This window comes from Boleophthalmus pectinirostris, unplaced genomic scaffold (assembly GCF_026225935.1).
Source record: "Boleophthalmus pectinirostris isolate CB_2022bp ecotype Guang Dong unplaced genomic scaffold, ASM2622593v1 HiC_scaffold_22, whole genome shotgun sequence".
Lineage (NCBI taxonomy): Eukaryota > Metazoa > Chordata > Actinopteri > Gobiiformes > Gobiidae > Boleophthalmus > Boleophthalmus pectinirostris.
The window spans coordinates 35,865,707-35,892,191 of record NW_026571190.1 but is presented as its reverse complement, the minus strand read 5'-3'; the positions used below and the strand labels follow the sequence as shown (position 1 = coordinate 35,892,191).

General features: G+C 38.2%; 1 protein-coding gene and 1 pseudogene across 1 annotated transcript in view; both read left to right on the top strand.

The window, feature by feature from the left end:
• Positions 1-26,485, top strand: part of frem3 (Fras1 related extracellular matrix 3) — an 82,624-nt gene that overhangs the window by 50,104 nt on the left and 6,035 nt on the right. The window contains 12 exon segments of the mRNA XM_020920434.2: positions 7,892-8,041; positions 8,980-9,189; positions 11,334-11,531; positions 13,043-13,207; positions 14,929-15,111; positions 17,208-17,338; positions 17,883-18,041; positions 19,011-19,314; positions 21,311-21,442; positions 23,020-23,351; positions 24,328-24,520; positions 25,390-25,494. Of these exon segments, the coding sequence (XP_020776093.2) occupies positions 7,892-8,041; positions 8,980-9,189; positions 11,334-11,531; positions 13,043-13,207; positions 14,929-15,111; positions 17,208-17,338; positions 17,883-18,041; positions 19,011-19,314; positions 21,311-21,442; positions 23,020-23,351; positions 24,328-24,520; positions 25,390-25,494 (2,262 nt within the window).
• LOC129410461 (5S ribosomal RNA) lies at positions 16,585-16,701 on the top strand (annotated as a pseudogene).

The following is a 26,485-nucleotide window of genomic DNA, read 5'->3' as shown; positions in this document are numbered from 1 at the left end:
TAATATCAAAATGCACCTGTCAAGAGACACGCTCACAACGCCCACTTTAAACTCAAAGTGCGAGCTGCATGGGAGCAGTGGATGAGAGAAGGTGAACACACATTCACCAAGACAGGGAGACAGCGCCGAGCGACTTACACCACGATCTGCCTGGGCTAAGGATCAGTATCAACTGTGGTCCGAGCTTTCACCAAGACCGGAATCATCAGTGAACTGCCAGGGAACAGTAACCACACTGACTCGGATAATGACGAGAGGGATGTGGACGTGCTGGACGCCGTAATCGCCCAACTGTTTGAACAATTATGAGTTATTGAGTGCGTATACATGCACATCAATAACCCGGTTATGATCGGGTTTTTTGAGTATCCCGGTTTCTTGATGGTGCATGTAAACGCAGTACCCCGGTTACTGCAACATAAAGTTGAGTGCGCATGCGTCCAAAAGACACTTTCCAGCCTTTCACCACAACAGTAGTCACATAAATAAATTGACCAACATAAATAAAGTGACCAAACGAGTGAAATGACTGTAAAATTAAGAGCTGCGCTAAACCTGCACATGTACAATCTGCACTCGTGTGACCTGCACTCGTGTGATCGCTGAAAAGCTAAAACATGAACTATCTCCTATACTCTATATGCACGGAACACACTTACCATCATTAGCGCCTCTTCTGTCACAGAAATAACACACATAATCCACAGAGTCGTGTCATTTAGTCCAAAAGAAACTGATCGCATCAGCGGCGCAAGGAGCGAGTTGTTTTTATCGCCGCTAACAGTTTATGCTAATTAGCCAAACGGTCTTAAGTTTCGTTTCTGTAAAACGTAAACAAATGTGATCACAGCTGAATTATCTGATCAAACGGGCTGATGTGGCTCTATAGTGTTTATGGTTTATATGTTGTAAAGTTGAGTTTATTTATGCAGAAGATTTTAATGAAGAATCTGCGCAGTGGATTGTGGGAAATCTCGTAGCTCCTTAGCTTCTTATGCTAAAGGAGCTCACGGTTTGTATTTTTCCTGGTTTATGAAATTGATTTAAGTTAATTTTTGCGCCTGCGCATTTGTAAGATTATGTCAAGAAACTGGGATACTCCATTTGATCATGTATACGCGAATATGAGTGTCCCGGTTTCTCAGTGCGCATGTATACGCAGTAACCCGAATACTGACATAACCGGGATATGGCTAATAACCGGGTTATTGATGTGCATGTATACGCACTCATTGTGAATACTCTAACAATTTAGCGTCTCAGACAGTATTTTTTTACACGTTACAATTGAACAAAGTTGAGAGTTATTGTGAACACATTAAATAAAATTTGACTGACTTATCTAACTGTTGTGTTTTGTTTAATGCGCCTTATAGTCCGGTGCGGTTTATATGTGGAAAAAAAAACTGAAAATAGACCATTCAATGACAGTGCGCCTTATAGTGCAGAAAATACGGTACTTAAATTCTCTTACACTATGAACCTCTCTATGTTGGACTTTTTACAAGATTGTTGATTCAACTAACAGAAAGTTAAAAAATCAAACAGTAAAAGAGTCATTGGTCAATAAAAACCCCTTTGTCTCAATGTGCCCCCTGTCTAAACTTTGCCATACTTGCCTTTCAAACACGTCAACTTAAATTATCGTCATTAAATGCCGCTCCGTTCTGCAAACATTTCCATTTACTTGACGCAGTTTCATACAGTTTGCCCTCCTTTTACACCACACTCTGCAGCATCGTTCTGTCAATAACCCCGTTGTCTCTCTCCTTCACCTTTCTCAGAGACTAATTTCTTCTTGTTTGTTGGTTTGACAGTGCTTGCACTCTGTATCTGGAGCACAATAGATGTTTGCATGTAAATAATATGCATTCCCAGACGAGCAAAGAGACAACACAAACTCCTAGTGTAAAGTCCCATTGTGGCCGTGCTTCTTGGTGGGTCCCATGATGTTACAGCCGGCCGTAAATCCACTGTACGCTTCACTAAACTTGTGGGTTGGACGTTAGCCAAGATCAAGCCCCTATTGTTCCTCTATTTGTCTGACTCTTCCTCCGCTGATCTCTGAGGTCGCCGTGTTGGCTCCCACTTCCTTTTACAAGCTCCTTATTGTGCTAAAAAGAGTGAAAGCTATTGAACCTCCTCCAACAATCTGTCATTTTAGCCACATCAGGTTTCTATAGCAGTGTAACTCGAATCTATTACATTTAGATACTTTACTAAGGGGGATATACATTTTTTTAAGTAATTTTGTGTTACTGTATCCAAGTAAGTTTGTCGAGCTTAAGTTCAAAAGTCCTAAAATTACACAAAAATGGATTCTTGTGAGTTTTAAGCCACATTATGTGTTGTTACTTTATCAAAAACATACGCAGAGTTGTGTTTTGTTTTGTTTCATTCACACGTTAGACTAATAATAAAAGATTACTCAATCTACATCTCCAAAGCTCAAAATGCTCTGTTCCACCTTGTGATGTCGGTAGTTGGACGTTAATAGCTACTTTTTATCATTTGTTCAATAGAGATTGGCAATTCCAGGGCTGAAATCATCCAAATAATAAAAAAGGTGTTTTCTGGGGACCCATATTTTAAAAGACACAAACCTTCGCAGCCCAAGTCAATAGATATTATTCATAAACCACAAAATAAAGGTAGATCTGACCATTGTAGAACATTAATGAGGATATTTTATTGTTGACTGAGTGATCATGTCTCTCTGAACAATTAGTACTACTCAAGTTTTAAACAATGAAAAACAGTCATTGAAGCAGCAATAAAAGGATCCATAAGTCATCTATTTGGACATTAAATGTCGCCCATTTCTCTTTTTTTCAACATTCAATTGAACCAGCAATATTGGAATAAAATAGTCAATCAAACATTTACAAAAAGATTAGAAATTATACAAAATATGTCAACATTTCAACATTTTGCCGTTTGAGTTTTTGTAACACGTTTGTTCCAGTCCAGGTGTAGAAGGAGAGCGCAACACACAGATAATTTATTTATTTTATTTATTTTGTATGTATTTTATTTATTGCTATTCTATGGTTTTGCTCTTATTTTATTTGACTGGTTTTATCGTTTGATTGAATCTGAGCTTTTATTTTATCGTTATATTATTATTGTTGTTATTAGTATGTGTTTGTGCAGCACTTTGGAAACAGTTTTTGAAATGTGCTATGTAACTAAAATGGATTGGACTGGACTGGTTTGGATATCAGGCGACCCAAAAAAATTCTCTTGCAACCCACCTGAGGGTCACGACCTCGTCTTTGGGAAACAATGGTGTATGAAATTTAAAAACACAGCAGAGTACTTCCTGTATTACAACATGATATCACAGAATATTTTCCTTTTTAGAGAAGAACTCAGCCTAAATTTGCAGGGTTTTTGTGTTAAACATTTACAAATGAAACAAAACAAAACTCCAGGTCTGTTTTTGATGAGGATACAACATTATAACAGTTCAAAAAATAGCGCAATATGGGCACTTTAAATAAAAATTAAAGGGTAGTCATTATACATATACATAACCCAACACAAAACCCATTATTCTACTAAATCCTTAACACCATGCAACCCACAACATGCTCTAATTGCTACTTCAAATTCCTTTTTATTTTCATTTGAAGCCGTTTTAAAACTCAGCAAAGCCCTGGAGCCTTACGTCTATTCATGTGGAGTAGCGCTGGCGGGGCAGAGTGTGATGAAAACAACCTTTATACACAAGTGAAGAGAGATTAATTGACGTGCTCGGGGTCTGAATTCCTGCCCTCTGTCTTTGCTAATTGGAGCCCTGTCTCTTCCATCTCCCCCTGCGCTTCTTATCAGACCCTCCATCACCACAGCCCCTTTGGCCAACGCAGCACTTTGGGTTTACGGGCTTTTTGAGGACATTACATTCACCTGCATTCACTTCTTGGAGACTGATTCCAACCTTAAAATCATTAATAATATCACGTTGTTTTCTGATCTATGTTATAATGTTGTTTCCTTATCACAAACGGACCTGGAGTTGTGTTTTGTTTCGTTTACACACACACAAACAATGCATATTTAGGTTAAGTTCTTCTCTCTCAATCAGAAAATACTCTATTCCAACTTGTGATGTCATGTGGTGATACAGGAAGTGCTCCACTGTGTTTTTAAACTCCATACACCTTTACTAGAATCATTTGGATGATTTCAGCACTGGAATTGACAATCTCTGTTAAACTAAAGGTAAAAGGAGCTGTTGAAAATCTTGAAAGCTACAGGTTCATGCAGAGGCGGTGCTACCATTAGGCAAAAGTAGGCGACTGCACAGGGCCCCCAAACCTGGAGGGACCCCCAACCAATTGCCCTCAGTGCAACTAATGTCCGAGGCCTCAGAGCAATTGGATTTTCATTTATGACATTAAATGAGAGTAGTTTACTTTTAAACATAATACCAACAATAATCATATGTAATGGATGTAAACAAAAATGTAATTGTACTAGCAAAAAAAAGAAACTACTTTCAGTTCTGGTTGTCTACTAGGCTCCCGAACTAATAATTCAAGTTTTCAATCCACCATAATTCAAATAAATAGAGATGTGCGTGTCTCAAGAACAATGGGGAAAAACAGGCAATAAATATATATTTTTTTTAAAACTGAAAAAATGGTGCATTATAGTGAGGGCCTCAAACTTAAGTTCACCTAGGGCCCCCAAATTGCAAACTCCGCCACTGGGTTCATGACATCACAAGGTGGGACGGAGCATTTTGAGCTTTTGAGATGTAGATTAACTAATAATAAAGTGTTATTCAAACGTGTGAATAAAGCAAAACACAACTCCATGTCTGTTTTTGATGAGGTAACAACATTATAACATGGCTTAAAACTCACAAGATAAAAGTGGAAAAAAGCGGTCTTACTGTAAGACCACAATATAGGTAAAAACAAAATAAAATATATATCACAAAAAAAGATGAAAAAAGCATAGCACACTCAGATGGCTGATGTCCAAAAGCTTTTTTTTCTTTTTAAATAACGCTTCGGTTCAGATAATTTTTCTGGATTTGGACCACAGTACGTGTACCATATTTTCCGGACAATAGGGCGAGCTCTTAAGCCTCCAACCCCATCAAAAAACAACTGTGCGCCCCACAATCCAGAGCGCCCTATACACGAATCCACTCGGGTGTCCCAGCACGACTTCAGTAAACTACAAAGCCGCACCACCCGCAGAACACGCAAACACACACGGAGCAGACAGCGACCGCACAGCGACAAACAACCACAGCCACACTCATCACTCCACGCCGACGAGGAACGGAACGGTGGAACGAACCGAAAAAGCGAGCGCAACATGCCACTTCTAGACACGACTGAACAACTGAGTCACTGCGAACACGCCGACAATCCGTTGGTCCCAGACAGCCCCTCCCTACACGCCACAACTAAACAAAGCCCAGAGTCACCGTGAACGCGCCAAACAAAGTCCCACTGAGCCATCCAACTGTTGCGTTTTGTTTAAAGTCCGATGTGGTTTATTTGTGAAAAAAGTTTAAAAAAATTAGACCATTCTATGACAGTGCGTTTTATAATCCAGAGTGCCTAATAGTGCGGAAAATATGGTAGGCTTTTTTTTTTTGCCCTCAACATTATTTAAAAATGTTTTAAAATCTTTTGGACATCGGCCATCTGACTGTGCTTTGCATTTTTTCACATTTATTTTCCTGCTCCTTGCATTTGCACCTCTACAAGAACTTTGGTGTGTGTTTGGTTTCATTCAATTAAAGCTCACAAAACTCAAAATATAGGACTATAGTTACCAGTCACATAACCTTAACCTAAATCTAATCAAATCCACTTTATTTTTATAGTAAACTGTACTAACAAAAGCTGTTTTAATCCATATCTTAACTTTAAATCATGTTGCTGGTTTAATAATAAAGATTTTGTCCTCAGAAGGGAGGCAGGTACCCGTGTGTTTATACAGATTTCAGTCCTCGCATAGTGATGAATGCCTTCCCACAGACAAAGACAAAACATGTATTCTTCAGGTCCGTCCCCGGCCTCTTGGCTCAGAGTTTAGACTGATCTGTCTGTTTATAAATGGCGAGGAGGAGGAGGAGGAGGAGGAGTAGGTCAAAGGAGGACAGGATGAGAGGGATGAGAGGGATGACAGCGCTCTTCCTGTGCTGACTCACAAAGGGCAAATGAAGGAGCTTCTTCAATAGATCTAAATAAACCTTAATTATCTGTCTGAGCAGCAGTCTCTACTATTTAGTTTGGGGAATACCTGATGCTCAAAAGATTTATGAGCCTTACTTCTTTGGCAAATCTACACACCCTTTTTTTTTTCATCTCTGGGTTGTTAAGATGGATGGACTTTTTAAGATGGAGAGAATTACTTTTAGTATAAGTTAAGAACAAATTTAAGAACAAATGGAAACTGTGGACTGAATTGATCAAAACTGTAAGAACAGATTTAGTTTGATCCTTTTTTTTTCTTGCAATTGGTTGTAGAAACTATTCATGTGTATGCATCAAGGGCAAACCCCACATGTTGTATTGTGTTTGTCTTTTTCATACTGGAATGAAGGAAGGAATGAAAAATAATGAATTACAAGCAAAAAAAAAACCTTAAACTAGTAGGGGTGTAACAATAACCAAAATATCGTGATATCGTGTCGTCAAAAGTCTCGTGGGCCATCATAATATATCGAATCATAAGTTTATTTGCTTAAATTCATGGTTTTATAGTTGCAACAGCTTATAAACATCGGGAACTACATATCCCATGATTCATGTCAGTGCAGACAGCATGAAGAAATATGTTTTTTACTTGAATTCTTGGGATTATGACTCAAAAAATTCACACAAACATCGTGTCAAGGTATTTTAAAAGCAAAAAAAGTTTTCTATTTACATTTATATTAGCCTCTTCAAAATATCACAATAAATATCGTACCGTGAGATGCATATCGTGATAATATTGTACTGAGAAATTTGGATATTGTTACATCCCTATCAGATACTAATCAATACTAAAACCAGTATTGAAACTAGATACGCACTTGAGTATAAAAACAAGTATAAGAGCACATAGACTATACTTACAACCAAATTGCTTTGTAATATGTTAATATGGGCTACAGTAGTTCAGTTGGTAGAGCGTTTGTCCACTCATCCAAAGGTTGGAGGTTCAAATCCCACTCTCAACCTAAACAACATTGGTAGAGTCATTGTCTGTCTACTAGGGGTGTGCAAAAATCGTTTAATATGATGATACAGTACTGAGATATCACCAAGAGTATTTTTTGGTACATTTTACTAAATCATTTTGTTAACAGAGCTACAGTTTTGTTGCTTGTTTAGAGGAAGGAAACTTTCACTGTTTTGATCATTAAAATGTTTGTGTTTCATATGAACTTTGCACAAGAAGTGTTTTAACAAAGTCTTTTAGAATCACAGCCATGATTTAGCCTTTATTTTTATTGAACTGTATTGAATTGATTTAAAATATATCATATCGAAGTGCACTGTATCAAGATATGTATCGTATCGTGGCCTATGTATCGAGGTATGTATCGTATCAGCAACTTCTGAATGATACCCAGCCCTACTGGCTACACTGGTGTATGTGTAGACAGTGAATGGGTGGTTCTTTAGACTTAGATAAATGTTATGGATCCACAAGGGAATTATGTGGACATAGTAGCTTACACATCACAATATAATATAATAACAAAGACAAAAAATATAAATGGTAATAAATTTGGTAAATGGTAATAAATTCTTTGATGTAAAGTTCTTTTGAGTGAAAAAGCACTGTACAAAAATGGGACAGTTTGTGACCATATTAATTACATTCATATTTCAATTCATTTTCATTTATTTCATCTTTCTCTTTCACACAGAGCCTTCGCTGTATTTTGGAGAGCCTAAGTATGTTGTGGATGAGAGTTCTGGATATGTGGAGGTGAAGGTTTGGAGAACGGGCACTGATCTGTCCAAGACGGCAACTGTCACGGTCCGCTCCAAGAAGAGTGAACCTGTTTCTGCTGAAGGTAAGAGCCACAACTTAAAAGTGCACTGTGTAACTTTTGTGTTCAACCATTTGCCACCTGCTTGTCTCCATGGAGATGATTTTGTTTTGCCTTGAATATTCTATACTATGATATACCAGGTTCCCTTTTTAATTTTTTTTGACAAAATTTCAGAAATTTTCCATGACTTTTTCATGACCTAAAGTGAATTTTCCATGACTTTATGGCACCTACATGTGTAGAATTGATCAGACATTTAGGGCTAAATGTGAAATATTAACACTTTCCACTCACCTTATGATTTGGTTTTATAGTTTTTTAACATTCAAAATACTGAAAGCAGACGTTCGGAAATAATCATAATAGCCTAATGAGAACTTAACAGAACGCTGCAGTTACATGAAAGAGATACTAAAATTCCATGACTTTTCCAAAACTTTCATTGAAGTTACAAAATTACATGACTTTTCCAGGCCTGGAAAATGACATTTTCAATTTCCATGATTTTCCAGGATTTCCATGACCATGGGAACCCTGGATATAGTATATATCTTAAAAATAACACAACTGCAGGTATCTTTATTGCTCATAAATTCAATGAAAAACAGTAAAGTGTCCACAGATCTGACCTGTAACTTGGCCTGGTGGCGTTATTTGCATGTTACCATGAAAATAAATGTGCTTAATGTCATACTATGGAACATACTAACCAAAGCAATAACATCTCCATGGAGACAAGCTATTGGCAGATGCTCCACCACAAATTACACAGTGCATCCTTAAAATAACCCACACATTTGCATGATTATTGCTACTAAACTTGTATATTCGTGTTGTAACTTGTAGCATCCCTATAATTGATGAATGCAAGAGGTTTTAATATCTTTTCTATGTTGCTGCTGCCGAACTTTGAATTTCCTTTGGGATTAATAAAGTATCTATGTATGTATCTTATCTAGCTGGTCTGGATTACGTTGGCATCAGTCGTAACCTGGACTTCGCTCCGGGGGTGACCATGCAGACCTTCAGGGTGACCATCCTGGACGACCTGGGGCAGCCGGAGCTGGAGGGGCCGGAGACCTTTGACCTGGTGCTGTACATGCCCATGAACGCAGTGTTAGGAGAGCCCAGCAAGACCACCGTCACCATCAACGACACTGTGACTGACTGTAAGACATGTTTGCTTCTTCTGTTTTTCTTTGCTCTTTCTCTTGTGGAGTTTGAAAGTGCTTGGATGTTTCTTTGTTTTTCCTTACAAATGTATTTATATCAACTATTGGTTTTTAAATTCTACTAAAATATCTCTAGGAAATTCATACATTGTGACCCTGGCGATTGAAAGAACACACATCGTCACATTAGTAATAGGCTAGTTATTCAGCATTTCCCTTTCTCATTTACACAGTACAAGTAGACTCAACTTTTCCCAAAAAATCTTTACATTTCAGGTTTCAGGTTTAGTTTTATTTTGTCTCTTCATGGAGAAATTTTGAGAAAAAACAAGAAAATGACATGTAATTCATGGGTTTCAAGCTATGACATCCCTCTGCGGACGGAATTAAAAAATGCAAAATCACAACATTATATCTTTTGCATAGGGAACGGTCCTCACAAAGTCCTTCAAAACAGGAACACCGCATTTAATTTAGAATTTATTTGAAGGATAAGCCCCTTGAGATGTCTTGCCATCTTGTTTTCGAGAGGGTCCTCATTGTCACAACAACAGAAGACAGATACAGTAGGGCACACAGTAGGTTATATAAATTCAAATAAACATACAATACAAAACAATAAATTTAACACAACCATTCACACACACTCACTCACTCACTCAGACTTGACTGTTCGACACAGAATAAATCAAATTTTAACAAAAACTAGTTCAAATATAGTCACAAACTTCAACAAAATTATCAAAAACAATGACACGGGTAATGTAAATATTGCACCAGAGCATTTTAAATGAAGGAACAGAAATTAATGTGCAAATCAATTGACTCTTGACTCACATTTGACTCTTGGGACAACAAAAAATGTCTTATCTGTGTGATGTAAACTGTAAGAGGATCTGAATGGAATTAAATACTGTTTGAGATATTCAGGATAACTGAGATGAATGCATTTAAAGATAAATAATAACAAGTGAACAGTGGTGAGTTCTGATGGGAAAGCGGAGGATAAACCTGAATCCGTGTATCATTCATTCATTCATTTTTCAATATAAAACCAAAAATAAGAAAATGAAAAAAAAAAAAAAAAAAAAAAAAACTATTTCATTATTTGTCTCCAAAACCAAAATGAAAAACCAGATAACAATTCCTTTCTTCAGTTTTCAATTTTGTGTTTAAATGAATAATGGAAAACATGGATAACGGCCGTTTCCTGTTTACGTGACTGATGCCGGACTTTTGCACCACATATGAACTGAACCAGGACTGAATCAGGACTAAACCAGGACTAAACCATTTTCAGTCCTGGTCTTGTCCCAGTCTCAGTCCTGGTCTCAGTCCTGGTCTGGTCCTGGTCTCAGTCCTGGTCTCAGTCCTGGTCTGGTCCTGGTCTCAGTCCCGGTCTCAGTCTCGGGCTGGTCCCGGTCTGGTCCCGGTCTGGTCCCGATCTCAGTCCCGGTCTCAGTCCCGGTCTCAATCACGGTCTGGTCCCGGCCTCAGTCCTTTTCTCACTCCCAGTCTCAGTCCTGGTCCTGGTCCCTGACTCAGTCCTGGTTCAGTCCTGGTTCAGTCCTGGTTCAGTCCTGGTTCAGTCCTGGTTCAGTCCTGCTTCAGTCCTGGTTCAGTCCTGGTTCAGTCCTGGTTCGGTCCTGGTTCAGTCCTGGTTCAGTCCGGCATTACAGTTTAAGTCACGGAAACGGGAAATGGACATTATTAATTTTTTCCATTATTCATTAAACACAAAATCGAAAACTGAAAAAACAAATTGATTACCCGTTTTTTAAATTTTGGTTTTGGAGACAAATAATGAAGAAAAACTTTTTTTGTTTGTTTGTTTTCTTATTTTTGGTTTTATATTAAAAAACGAATGAACGAATGATACACGGATTAACCTGCACAGACTGTTTTAGATAACACTGAGTGGTTGGAGGACAGCAGTTGTGGTATTTTGATAAATGTTATCACAGTACACTAAAATGGGAAGAATTAGTTGTGAGATCATCTTTTTCCTGACAGAAAAGCTAAAACAACTGATGATGGGGGAATTGATTTAAACAGTTTCCCTCCATAATATCTAGCTCTGAAATCATGGTCAGCCCTGCTTGATTTACCTTCTGTTAACCCTCTCTCGATTCTCTTCTCAGTGCCAAAGGTGCAGTTTAAAGAAGGAAGTTACAAAGTGGACGAGTCTGACGGGGAGGTCCGTGCTGTTGTGTACCGCAGTGGAGACATCAGCCTCAAGTCCACCGTGCGCTGCTACACACGACAGGGAACAGCTCAGGTCATGATGGACTACACCGAGAGACCAAACACGGACGCTTCTATCATCACTTTTCTACCTGGTAAGAATAAGACGGGGGGTTTAAACCGACTGTAGAACTTAGAGCAGGGGTCTCCAACCTTTTTCTTCTGCTGAGCTACTACTTCCAAAAAGAAAATGCCAAAAAGCTACTTATTTTAACAGTCACAAGAAATTGAGCAGAGGAAAACCTTAGATGGGGAACAGTTAGATACCTATAAAATATAAACCTTTATCCATTTATTAGTGCACAAAGTTTAGGGTGACCAGCTTTCCAAAATAAAAAACTGAGACATTCCTTTTTTTTTTGGTGATTGGTAATAATAAAACTGTGAAACGAGTTTGTAATCAAGAAAAATTGTTATGTAGAGACCATTCATGACTAACATATAAATCAGTATAGTCACATTTTCTTTGTGTTTGGGTGATTTTTAAGCAGCTTTTCTGTATTTTATCTAAACAAATGACAATTTATGCCTCTTTTTACTGTTGACAGGGATCAGATTGGTCAAAAATAGGGACACCTGGGACAGTTTTTGCATAAAACTGGGGCAAATCAGGGAACACAGGGCTCAGAATTGGGAATGTCCTTGGGTAAATAGTAGTTACAATGGTAGTTCAGCAAATTTGAACCATTCAGCACAATATGTATGATTCAGAAACTCTTTGGTGAGCTACTTGGAAGGGGGTAGAGAGCTACTGGTAGTTCCTGAGCTACAGGTTGGAGACCCCTGACTTAGAGATTAATTTTTAAAATGTAAAAAGCAATATAAAAATCTATCATTATTATTATTCACTACAAATACTCACATTACTGTTATTGAGTTGCCTGGGATCCAGAATACAAGCTTCTTCAATAATTTACGATTTAAGATGTGAGTCTGGTCACCGGTGAATCTGCCAGTTCAGAAGGCCATGACTGACAGGTGGATTAGCCAATCAGGGACACTCATGTTTCATTCAAATTGGAAAAAATCAAGGAAAAAATGTCACAGAGGGCTGTTTGTATGAATTTCTGCAGAATCAATGAGCCAAGCACTAAAAAAAGAAAATTTAAAATGACAAAATATCTTAAAGTATGACGTGCTTCTATTGATCTTCGAGTAGTATTTTCATGTGTACTTTTTACTTTTACTTAAGTACTTGTAATTGAGTTAGGGTTGTCAAAAATATCAAAATTCAGATCCTAAACAACACTAAAACTAGTATAAAACCAGCTACTCATTTGAACAGGTATCAAATCTGAAAAAAAAAAAAAAAAAATCTTATAGCTGAATAAAACATGACTTTTCATGAATATGATAAAATAAACAAATACTTCTGAGTTGAAAATTATGATATTGTCTAAAATTTATCAAAATCAGCATTGCATATCAAGTCTCTTCTTCACTATCGAAATAGAGTTTGAAATTTTAGTATCATGATAACACTACAGTGAGTACTTTTACTTGAGTACAAATATTCAGTACTCTTTCTATTCACCACTGGCTGCATGTTGAAACTTTCTGGTAAAACAGTTTTCTTACTTCTGTCCATCTTCTGTGAATGTTTCAGGGGAGAGCGAGAAGCCGTGTGTGGTGAAGCTGGAGGACGACTCGGTTCACGAGGAGAATGAGGAGTTCCGGTTGGTTCTGGGTTCGGCCAAAAGCACGTCTCAGTACGGAGCGGCTCTGGGGGAGCAGAAGGAGACGCTGATCTCTGTCACAGATGAGAAAGACAGTAAGGCTCATGTTATGTCCTATATAAAGAATAATAATGTACAAAGATGTGAGTCTGGTCACCGGTGAATCTGCCAGTTCAGAAGGGAATGATTGACAGGTGGATTAGCCAATCAGGGACATTGTTTCGTTCATATTGTAAAAAAAAAAAAATCAAGGAAAAAATGGCACAAGGGGCTGAAAAACATTGCGAATTTCTGCAGAATCAATGAACCAAACAGTAAATTGTTAATCCGACAGCCCTGCTTTCCTCCTGAGTTCAGAGAAAAATTTCAAGGACAAAATATATTCTAGAAGTCAAACTAAAAGCCAATTAAGTATTTTGTTTTTTGTTTTTTAAAGTAATTTGGTCTATAAATTGTACTTGTAGCTATGTTATTAGGTTCTTTTTTTTCAGACCTAGAGTGTTATTTCATACCTGACAGTTTCGACTGCTCACTAGCGTCTTCCTCAGAAATAACACTCTAGGTCTGAAAAAAAAAGAACCTAATAACATAGAATATTGGAAGACCAAATGAATCTCATTGGACTATGTACTTGTAGCTGTTGAAAGATGAAAAAAAATATCCTACCACCAAAATGTAACTCAACTCTTAAACTGTAGATAATTTGCATAAAAATGTTGTCCATAAAACTATAAAAAGAGTATGGCAAAAGAGAAATTCAAATTGTCACCTGGACAAAAGTGTATTTTATTATTATTATTATTATTATTAGTAGTAGTAGTAGTAGTAGTAGTAGTAGTAGTAGTAGTAGTAGTAGTAGAAGTAGAAGTAGTATTGTTTATTTATTTATGTTGGTCGAAACCAAAATAAAATATACTTTTGTCCAGTTGACAAATTGAATTTTAATGAGGTTTATTTGGTCTTTTGATAATTTATGTTATTAGGTTCTTTTTTCAGACCAAGAGTTTATTTCCATACCTGACAGTTTCGACTGATCACTCGTGCTCTTCTTCAGTCCATACAAACTCTTGGTCTGAAAAAAGAATCTAATAACATGAATTTCTCCTTTGCCCTGGATTCTACCTGGATGACTGAGGGATTCTACACACAAAAAAAGAATATATTGTATTACTAGGCAATGTTAAAATTGTTAAATATTAAATTGTTATATCATGGTATTTTTTTTATAATGTTGTAATGTTGTTTTCTCGTCCCAAACAGACCTGGAGTTATGTTTTGTTTCAATCACACAAACCCTGAATATTTCTCTGAATAGTTCTTCTTTCAAAATGAAAACACTCTGTTCCACCTTGTGATGTCATGTGGTAATACAGGAAGCGCTCCACTGTGTTTTTAAACTCCATACACCTTCACTAGTAAAATCATTTAGATAATTTCAGCCCTGGAATCTCTACTGAACAAAAGGTAAAAGGAGGTGTTAACTTGAAAACTACCACTTCATGACGTTACAAGGTGGAGCTGAGCATTTTGAGCTTTGGAGATGCAGACTGACTAATCATAAAGAGTTAGTCAAACATGTGTGAATGAAACAAAACACAACTCCAGGTCTGTTTTTGAGGAGGTAACAACATTCTAATATGGTTTAAAGATACTGCTGAAATTTGGATGTGATAAAAGTCTGTATATTATGAAATGTTTGTACAAAATGCTACAAAACAAAATGAAAACAAAACTAGAGATATTTTGGTGTGTAATTCGGACTCCAGCTCCCACAGTTCCCTCTGTATCTCTCACAAATCTCTTCTGTTTCTTTCAGAGTCGATCATTCGCTTCTCTGAAATCAAATACAGTGTCCGTGAGCCTCAGGTCAAAGGAACCATCGCCGTCGTAAAGATCCCCATCCTGAGAATCGGGGACACCTCAAAGGTCTCTGTGGTCCGGGTGCACACGAAGGACGGGTCTGCCACCTCTGGAGAAGACTACAACCCCCTGTCAGAGGGTAAGAATGCCAGCTCATGAAATACAGGAAAGAAATGGTGTGAGAGGGGAATGAGAAAGGCTATTTTTGTCAGGAAAGACAATCTATCTTTGAACAGAAATGGAGCTCTCAGGCACCATCTAGTATCTTCTATTTACTCCATCTTCAGACCAAAATCAAAACAAAGAACACAATAGTGGTGACCCGCAGAGGTGGGACTTGCAAGTCGTGACTTGGACTCGATTCAGATTTGAGTCACCATTTTTAGGACTTGATACTTGACTTGGTTAAAATGGACTAAGACTTGGGACTCAACTTAGACTTGAAGGTCAGTGACTTGGGAGTTGACTCAAACCTGAGCCCTGTGACTTGAGCAGACTCGATGCGTCTCTTAAAAATTGTTTAGAAGGCACTTTTCTCTTTTCAGTTGACATGTCTGTCCCACTTCTCTGTTTATTACTTTGGATGTAACTGAAGTACTGTGATGTGGTATCCTCAGATATCTTACAGTAATATACAAAACAATAAAATAAACAGAGGGAACTACACAGAACATGATTATTCCATTTCAGTGCAGACTACATTGCAAAATAAGTGTTATTAAGCACTTTTAAATCTTAGTTCTTTCTAGTCTGAACGTCATGATTTATACTAAGATCTTGTCAATATATTTAAAAAGGAAAAATTAGCATTTCTACTACTATATAAATACTTATATATAAATATACCATGACTTTTAAGTAAAATTTAGTTTGAAATTCGTATAAATTGGAAAAATCTAAGATATATTTGGTATTTAGTTTTAAAGACTTGAAATGACTTGAAGCTCAAAGGAGATGACTTGGACTTGACTTGGACTTATGGGTCAGTGACTCGAGACTCGACTTGGACTTGCCTGTATCTGACTTGGGACTTGACTCAGACTTGAGGTCAAAGACTTGAGACTTACTTGAGACTTGCAAAACAATGACTTGGTCCACACTCAGTGCAGTTCAGTAGACTTAGCTCACAAACAGAAACTGTAAACAAGTAGGTGTTTTAGTTTCAGAGTTGTGTCAATGTAGCTCCTCCCTTCAGGCAGATAAGTGTCTGACCAGAACTGAAGAAGCAGCTTGGATGAGCTGCAAAACCTTTCGATCAAAGAACATCAAATCAAAGATAGAAAGGAACCTTTCTATCTTTCGATAGAAAGAAAGAGAAATGGAATTAGAATCTTAGAAAATTAGCAACAGTCCTTTGTTGATTAGATGTTGCATCTTGTTTACCAATCCGAAAAGTTGGTGGTTTGAGTTTTGTGAATGTTTCTGCCTTTGAGTCCCTGGGCAAGACACTTCACCTGCTTACCTCCAGTATCTGTGTATATGTGCGATAACACTAATGGTGGTTTTCAAATTCTAGAATATAACAAAGTCATTCTCTCAGGTGATTGTTCAAGAGACAGTTTTTTCCTATTGATTGCATTGTTATATCATGAGAAATATTGAAAAACATTAAATAAGTGGCCATACCGGCTTGTCAAAGCCTGATCCCGTCAGATCTCAGAAGCTAAGCAAGTCTGGGCCTGGGTAGTACTTGGATGGGAGACACTGGGAATTCCAGGTGCCACAGGGGGACGCCAGTCACAAAAACTGTTGTTGCGTCCTTGGGCAAGACGTTGTGTCCTTGGTGGTGGCTGGAGGGGCCAATGGCGCAAATTGGCAGCCTTGCTTCCATCAGTCTGCCCCAGGGCAGCTGTGGCTACAGTAGTAGCTTACCACCACTGAGTGTGGAGTGAAGGAATAATGAACTGTAAAGCGCTTTGGGTATTTTGAAAGGCACTATCTAAATGCTATGATTAATTAATTTATTAATTAAAAATAAGTAATTTTGCATATACTGAACCTGAATTTATATTAGTGGCTAGAGCCAAAAACACACTATATTACAAAAGACATCTACGTGAATCTGACCCTTATTAACATTTTTTCTGCTAGTTTTTGAAAATCTATTTTGATAAAGCCAATATCAAATATTTAGTGTGCATTTTTGAAGATCTAAGCCTGAATAAAGGACTGATGACTCATTCTAACCTGTTTTAAATACACATATTTCAATTCTTAAACTGATTCATTCCTCAGACGTGGAGTTCAAGGAGGGCGAGAAGGAGCACTTTGTGGAGATCGAGATCCTGTTCGACGGAGAGAGAGAGATGAGAGAAGCTTTCACCGTTCACATGAAGCCGGATGACAACATGGTGGCCGAAGTGCAGGTGGGGCAAACGTCATGTCACCTACAAACACATAAACAAATCAACACAGTGCCCTATATCTGAAGAGCGGGGCACACTGGCACACGTGAACATGCGCCCGCCGTGTCAGGGCATCAGGGGCTGTTAAAATAGCCCGGGGCAACAGCTGGCATCTCTGTCAGCACGCCCGCTCTGCTCTTATAAAAAGCTTTTCTCCCTGGAATGAGACGCCCGTCAGAAACAAACAGTAGATGGAGCTATAAACAGGCCCTGGCATTCTCCACATTTAGCCCACGTTGGCTGCCAAGTGCTCGTGTGACAGAAATAAGACGCCACTCACCACAAACGCCCATCACACAGTTTAACACTTTATTTAGAAAATGTTCATAAGCTGTTGCTTCTCTAAAACTATGTATTTAAGCAAAAAAAACTTGTAATTCGATATACTGTGATGGTCCACGATATTATTGTGAGACTTTTGACGATACGATATCACAATATTTCGGTTATTGTTACATTCCTAGATTATTTGTATTTGCAAATGACGTTTTCTTTTCCTTTCCAGATGAACAAAGCCATAGTTTACATTGAGGAGATGGACAGTGTGGCAGACGTGACGTTCCCCGCGGTTCCTCAGGTGGTTTCTCTTCTCATGTACGACGACACGTCCAAGATCAAGGACAGACCTTTCCCCCCCAACGGATACCCTGTAGTTTGTGTTACGGTGAGTTTTATGATCAACAATCAGCAATGTGCTTTAAATGTGCAGTGGCCCTCAACCTTTTTAGATCCACAGACCGGTCCTGGTTTAGTCCTGGTTTAGTCCTGATTTAGTCCTGATTAAATTCTGTTTTAGTTCTGGTTTAGTCCTGGTTTTAGTCCTGGTTTTAGACCTGGTTTAGATCTGGTTTAGTTCTGGTTAAATCCTGCTTTAGTCCTGGTTTAGTCTTGGTTTTGTCCTGGTTTTAGACCTGGTTTAGACCTGGTTTAGTTTTGGTTTAGTCCTGATTTAGTCCTGATTAAATTCTGTTTTAGTTCTGGTTTAGTCCTGGTTTTAGACCTGGTTTAGATCTGGTTTAGTTCTGGTTAAATCCTGCTTTAGTCCTGGTTTAGTCTTGGTTTTGTCCTGGTTTTAGACCTGGTTTAGACCTGGTTTAGTTTTGGTTTAGTCCTGATTTAGTCCTGGTTTTAGACTTGGTTTAGACCTGGTTTTAGACCTGGTTTAGTTTTGGTTTAGTCCTGATTAAATTCTGTTTTAGTCCTGGTTTTAGACCTGGTTTAGTTTTGGTTTAGTCCTGATTTAGTCCTGATTAAATTCTGTTTTAGTCCTGGTTTAGTCTTGGTTTTGTCCTGGTTTTAGACCTGGTTTAGACCTGGTTTAGTTTTGGTTTAGTCCTGATTTAGTCCTGATTAAATTCTGTTTTAGTCCTGGTTTTAGACCTGGTTTAGTTTTGGTTTAGTCCTGATTAAATTCTGTTTTAGTCCTGGTTTAGTCCTGGTTTTAGACCTGGTTTAGACCTGGTTTAGTTCTGGTTAAATCCTGGTTTAGTCCTGATTAAATCTGTTTTATTTTTATGTTGATTTTTGTAATTTGTTAAATGTTGTAAAAAAAAAAATGTTCCATTGTATAAGAATGTAAATCTCTTACTTGCCCAAAATAAATGCATAAATAAAATATAAAATCCTTCTTTAGGCTTGCAATCCAAAATATCACGACTTTGACAAAACCGGCTCCATCTGCGCCGCCGAGAACATCAACGACACCCTGACGCAGTACCGCTGGCTCGTCAGTGCACCCACGGGCTCAGACGGAGTGACCAGCCCCATGAGGGAGGTGGACACCAACACCTTCTTCACCAACACCAAGTCCATCACGCTGGACTCCATCTACTTCCGCGCCGGCTCCAGGATCCAGTGCGCCGCCAGGGCCTTCAACACCAACGGAGACGCAGGTCTGGAGCTGTCGAGTCCCATCGTCGTCGTCAGTAAAGAAGAAGGTAAAAGAAATAAAAGAGTGGTGGTAATGTTTTGGTGATTAATATAGACTGTGTATAAATGGACATATCTTACTGCTTACGGCTCCATCAACTCTGGCTCCAATTCACTTTGTATTGTAAAAACGTCACACCTGTCTCTGTAACTGCTAGAGATGGGCATGATTAGTTGATTGATCGATAATTGATCATTAAGAATTTCATCGATTACGTTCATTTTTAATCTACTAACCGAATGTAGGTTGCTGTGCGTAGCGTAGGGTGACCAAACGTCCGTGTCCGGGGACAAACGGGGGTCCGGCCATGTAGCTTTCTGCACTCAGAAGGAGCGAGCAGACACAAACAGTCGGTCAGTCTGCAACATGCCGAAGCGCAAATGCGTATTTAACGATGACTTGTACAAGAAATTCTACACTTTCCGTTCCAGTCGGGACAAGTGGGAGTCCATGTACACAGTGTACAAAGCAGCACATATGTTTCAGTGTCCAGTGAAGGGGTCAGGGACCTCAGAGCACCAGGACACCGAAAAACATGAAAAAGCTTTGCCAGGTGAGAGCAGCTCAATGTCGATGACGAGTCCCCACCTCCCACCCCCCGTACGGTGTCCTGGTTTTAACAAACGCAAATATGATCACACTAACCTGTATTCCACTGAGTCGTGTCGCATCAGTGCACAAGAGCTGTTTTTTTTCTTCGCTTAGTTTATGTAAATTAGCCATGTGGTTTTAAGTTTCGTTTCTGTGAGACTTGTACAAAGCTGCATTAAACACATTATAATGTCAAACAGATTGATGTGGCTCTAGAGTCGTTACGGTTTATATGTCGTAAAGTTGATTTATTTATGCAGATTAGTAGTGCAGATAGTAATAATAAGGATGATCATTTTAATATAAAAAAAACGTTAATGATTAATTGATAATCGAACGTTAATTCTCCCGATGATCAATTAAGAAAATTTTATCGAATGCCCATCCCTAGTAACTGCTGCTTTCAGGCTTCTCATTTGTGTATTTATTTTGCCATTTTGACCGTAAATTAATTCCTTTTCTTAATATGGAACTTGTCTCCAAATTTGCCTTATAACAGCTTGCCTCGGTGAGCTTTGCTTGACTGGAGTCGAAAGTCTGCGCAAGACAGTATTTTCAGTCCGGCTCCTGTCCGTGCCAGCAAAAAATTTTAATTTTCATTCCTGTTCCCGCCCGCATCTGAGATATTTTTATCCCTAAACACTCGTAAATAATTTTTGCATCTTAAACAAGACATGAAGTCGGTTCATTTGTGTAAAATGTTCAGTGTTCATGTCACCAACAAGTCACACTGCACCGATTCTCTGGGGACTTCAAAACTAGTTTATGAGCCACATAGAACTTATTTAGTAAAAATCGGCAGCCCCGAACAAAATAATACAACCCGGAATAATTATGATGACAGCGCCGATGGTAACTTCCCGGAATAAGGTGGATAAAGTCTATGATCCCAAATAGGAAGTGAGTATGAGCACGAAATGGTTCCACTGAGCTCTGGTGGCAGTTGACTTCTACTGAAAAAAACCTCACCCTTCTTTCTGCTGCTGTCAGGCTTGTCATTCTGACCTTAAAATGTTTGTATTAACCCGCTCTACCTGATCCTGGGGTTTTAATTTCTTTATTTAGTGTGTAATTCAAGATATGAACATTAATAACAGACCAAGCAGGCGCCTTATTTCCTTAAGGTCACTCCCACTGGCATTAGGAAGTTTGAATGACAGCGTTGGAAAGCTGGATAAACCCTTGCTAAACCTCGATTAACTCTTTGGATTCGAGCTCTGATTCTTAAATATGGTCCTTGTTTGCAAATTCTCTGCTATAACTGCTCACCTCGATGAGCTTCATTTGGTTGCAGCTGAGCGCTAAAGGTAACGTCACGCTGCCTCAGTCCACTTCTTTATACAGTCTATGTAAATAATAAAGAAGAACGTGTTTTAAACTTTATGTATCCTAAACTCTGGTGTGTTTTTTAGGCATGTGTCAGCCTCGTATTCCAGACACTGTGGGGGCAGAACCTTTCTCCGCTAAGATCCGCTACACCGGCCCCGACGACCCAGACTTCCCCAATCTCATCAAACTCACCGTCAACATGCCCCATATGGACGGTGAGTCAAATATAAGGGATTTGTTATGTGACATATTACAGGTTTAATTGTAAAACGGAACGTGTTTTCAATGGAGTTACAAATATTAGTGATAGTTCATTGTAATACCTGGAACTGTTTAAGGTTTCCAACTCCGAATCCATGTTGTTAGTTGAGTAACAAAGGAAGTATGGAAAAGTTGATGAATTCTGATGCTGATTTAGTGCATCAAAGCAGATTTAGTGTATTATAGTAGACAGCAGGAGTCTTCAACCTTTTTCTTCTGGTGAGCTACTTGCAGTGTTGGGAAGGTGACTTTTAAAATGTATTCCCCTACAGATTACAGATTACATACCCCAAAATGTAGTTTGTAACATAATCCATTAAATTACATAAAGTGAGTAATGTAATCTGAATATTTTGGATTACTTGATATTGTCATGCTTTTTAAAACCATATGAACGTAGCAACCACATCCTGAAAATTCTTGTTTGTTCTTGTCAAGTTGGCCGTTGAGCCCAAGTCTCCATGAACAAGTATTTGTTTACTGTAGCGGAGCAAAGATGAGGATCTTAACATAAAATGTTTTGTCAGATAAAGAAAATAAAAAACCCAGTCTTTACTTAACCGTATTAAAAATATTATTGATTGAAAAATGCTTTCTTTATGAGATCACTGCTGCCTTCAGGTATGTCCACCTACTGTTAAGTGTCATATTGTTTAGACCTGGTTTAGTCCTGGTTTTAGTCCTAGTTTAGTCCTAGTTTAGACCTGGTTTACACCTGGTTTAGACCTGGTTTTAGTCCTAGTTTAGTCCTGGTTTAGTCCTGGTTTAGATTTTGTTTTAGGCCTGGTTTACACCTGGACCTAGACCATTTCTTAGTAGAAATGTGTTTTAAGAATTATTTTTTGACTGAATGTTGTCACCACATGTGTTGTTTGCATCTGGAATGAATTTATTGACATCTTACCCAACCCACTGAGGATTTCAGGAAATTTTTCATTTTTCAAAAAATGTTGTCAAAAAATGGTTACATACACTAAAATAGCCACAATTTTTTTTCGCAATATTTCTGGAAGAGCAGACCCTCCAATTATTGGTCCTTAAGGTCACAGTTAACAGAAAAAATACAAATAAAAATTATGGGAGATGATGTCAGGTTCAACCCATTTTTGAGATTTTGGCTCCTCGACTATCACCATTTATTGACCCAGATTTGTACTTGGAGTGATTTGTGGATGTTTGAGCAATCTTTAATCGCTTATATTCAAGACAGCATATTGGCAAACAACTCACTTTATTAATCAGTGATATGTTTATGATTTGGCAGTGTTGCATAGTCATAGTTGAATATTCAGCTGCGCGTCTCTCTGTTTCTAAAATAAATCAACGGACTGCTTTCTTTTATTAAGCCTTTTAGATAAATATTTTGATTTAAAGTTTCTAAATTATAACAGAATGATCCATGGATGTGACAGATTATAACTATATAGCAGACACAAGCAAAATATGTCTTCTTTAACAAATGAACATCATGGACACTTAACTCAAATTGTGAAACAAATCTGATGAAGTAAATAGTCGTCTCTTTTTTCAGGCATGCTCCCCGTCATCTCCACCAGACCCCTGTCGAACTTTGAGCTGACCCTGAGCCCTGACGGGACTCGCGTGGGGAACCACCGCTGCTCCAACCTCCTCGACTTCAACGAGATCCAGACCGGACACGGCTTCATCACCGACGCCACCAAGAACCCGGAGATCATCGGAGAGACGTCCCCGTACCAGTACAGCCCCGCCATGCGCTCCGCCAACTCCCTGCGCTTTTACAGGAACCTCAACCTGGAGGCCTGTCTGTGGGAGTTCACCAGCTACTACGACATGTCCGAGCTGCTCAATGACTGCGGAGGCTCCATCGGGACGGACGGACAGGTGGGACTGGGATTTATACAACAGCTGATATAGAATTCAACAACTTAAAGGTGCACTATGTAACGTTTAAGGTAGAGGGTCGGCTACGTGCTTGTCTGAAGATGTTAAACTACTGGTCAAAAGTTTTAGAGCACCAAATTTTTTCAATTTTTTTACTGTTTACTGTTGACCAAAACGTATTCTAAACTTTTGATTCATGAAAGTGTCCACCTTTGGCAGATATAACAGCTAAACACACTCTTGGCTCGTTCTTTTTACAATGGAAATCAAATATTCTTCAAAAAGTTCTTCCCAAGACTACGTTTATACTGAAACAAATCCGCGTATCACTGTATTGGAAATGATCTGCATTCAGACACGTCGTTTCTGTGTCCACAACCCTTCCCTATCCACGCAGCTTTGAGAATATTTGTTTACGTTTTACAGAAATGAAACTTAAAAACACATGGCTAATTTGCATAAACTGAAAGCTCAAAAAAACAGCTCATAGCTCCTTGTGCCCTGATGTGGTTCAGTTTCTGTTGGACTAAAGGACACGACACGAGTGGAATATGTTCTTTCTGTGACAGAGGGGTGTTCTGCTGATGGTGAGTCTTTCTGTCGTGTTGTAGATGGTTCATGTGAAACTTTTCAAAGATTATATGTCTGCAGGTCGTACACATAGACCGTATATATGAATGGACATATATTTTAGCCTCTTAGTGTTTTGGAGGTGAATTACTTCGCTGTGCATTGTCGTACATCAGCGTATCAGAATTTTCAGGTGTCCACACAGTGCCAAACTTGTGTTTCCGTGGTTCTTGCAAGCCGTCTAGTGTATTCTGATTCCTGACCTAGTCGCTGGAGACAAATGAAATTGAGCAGAGGCACTAGGTGCCAGCCTGGCTACCAAATAACGTAATTGTGCCCAAAATGTCTCTTATCACTCAAATAATACTTAAGCATTATCTTTAACCCTGTCTTTCCTTTTGTTTAGGTGCTGAATCTGGTCCAGTCCTATGTGACGGTGCGCGTGCCCTTGTTCGTGTCGTATGTGTTCCATTCTCCGGTGGCGGTGGGCGGCTGGCAGCACTTTGACCTTCAGTCTGAGCTCAAACTCACGTTTGTCTATGACACGGCCATTCTGTGGCAGGACGGCATCGGCAGCCCACCAGAGTCTGAACTCCAGGGTATGGAATCAAATCAGAATGAACAATGTAAAAAAAAATAAAAACAGCAACCTTAGATGGGGTATTGGTATGTTTAGTATGTTTTTTAGATTTTAGATTAGAATTTATTAGCACATACAAGTTAAAAAATATTGCAAACAGATGTAAAACATAAAAATGACTATGCATAAGAGAATGAGAAGACCACCTCCCCTAAAAATATGTTTCTAACATAACAGAAATGAACACGCAAGTCAGCTGTTACAATAAATTTTATATTAAACATTTGTATGAATCAACATTTTTTTTACTTGTCTTTTAAAAGAATCCAGTGTGGAAATAGACTTGAGAGTAGGAGCTGAATTATTCTAGGTACAGGGGTGACAACTCAAATTCACAGAGGCCAAAATTAAACACTGGGACTAAGTCGTGGGCCAAACTAAATATTTACTGAAAAATTTCAACAACATCTGCATGTTTTCTCTTCTTTTGAGATATGTCATGTTAAACCTTTTTCTTATTAAAATAAATGTTTAATAATAGTTTTGCTTAAACACTGAATCCAGAACAAGCAAAATATAAAATAATAACAATATTTTAAATAAATAATGTCTCTAATGTCTATCTGTAGCCGGCGAGCAGCTCTAATACATATTTGATATTATTTTGCGGGCCAAATATAATTATATCTTGGGCCATGTCTGTTCTAGAGGGTGGGTCCTTTAAAACAGCACAACACATGATGGTGATACTGTATGTCATCAATAACATATCTGAAGGATCATTTGAAACAACTGAATACAATCAGTGGAGAAATTATTGAAAAACTAAAAAAGATTTTTAAAATAATCATCATCAAAAATAATAATATTTGTTTTGTTTTCCCACAGGCGCGATGTACCCGACCAGCATGAGGATAAATGAAGAGGGCCGCCTGGTGGTCAACTTTAAGACCGAGGCTCGTTTCAGAGGACAGTTTGTCATGATTCATCCAGGTACAGGACCAGTGCTCTGCTCCTGTTTAACTCCAACAGTTTAACTTTTCCCTGAGCTCTGTGCAGCTGCAGCTACTGTGGCTTTACTGTAGGATTATATGTGGCACATTTTCCCTTCATCTATTTCTGGTGGTCTTCACTGGGGTCCTTCCGGTGTAAAGTGTCAGAGGTCATTTCAGCAAATGTCAAAATGAACCTGTGGGGGTCTGACTACGGAAACAAGAGGCATGAACAATGTAAAAAGGCTGTTACGGAAATAAACGTTACAGATAATTGGGATGATAAAGACAACTGCTGCATTACTGATGTATGAAGGAATGTTTGGACTAAACCAGGTCTAAATGAAGATCTGAACCAGGATTAAAATACAGCTCATAGTCTCATAGTCACTTTTTAAAGACAGGTACAGAAAGTCACACATCTTGCAAAATCAGACTTTTTAAGCTATAAAGAACAATTTTTGATAACATATATTTGAAACCAACCGTTGGTAATTCTGCCCACTTTCTCATTAGTGAAAGTCTGAGCCTCTAAACACACACACAGACACACAAACACACACAGATGCACACAGACAACCCAGTCCACTTTATTTCTGTAGCACATTTTATAAACAAAGACTGAAAAATAAAAATAGAAAATCTACAATTTAATGCAATAAAAACTTAATAAAAACAACTGAGTAAAAACAAATAAACACAACAGTCAAATAGACGCATAAGAATCAATAAAGAAAATAATTAAAACAAAACAATAAAAGATTAGAACCCTGCATTAGGTTTTAGTTTTCCTCAGTGTCAAATTTTGTCAGGTGAAACTAAACAAAAAATAAATAATTAAAATGATTCTAGGAAAAAAAAAAAAAAACAGTTACGATATTTAGAATTCAAATATATGCAGATACCTGGTGGAAATTTGGCACTTATTTCCTTAAAACACAATTACACAAATGAGCCAGTTGTTTTATTTATCTTTCAAATATTTACAGAAC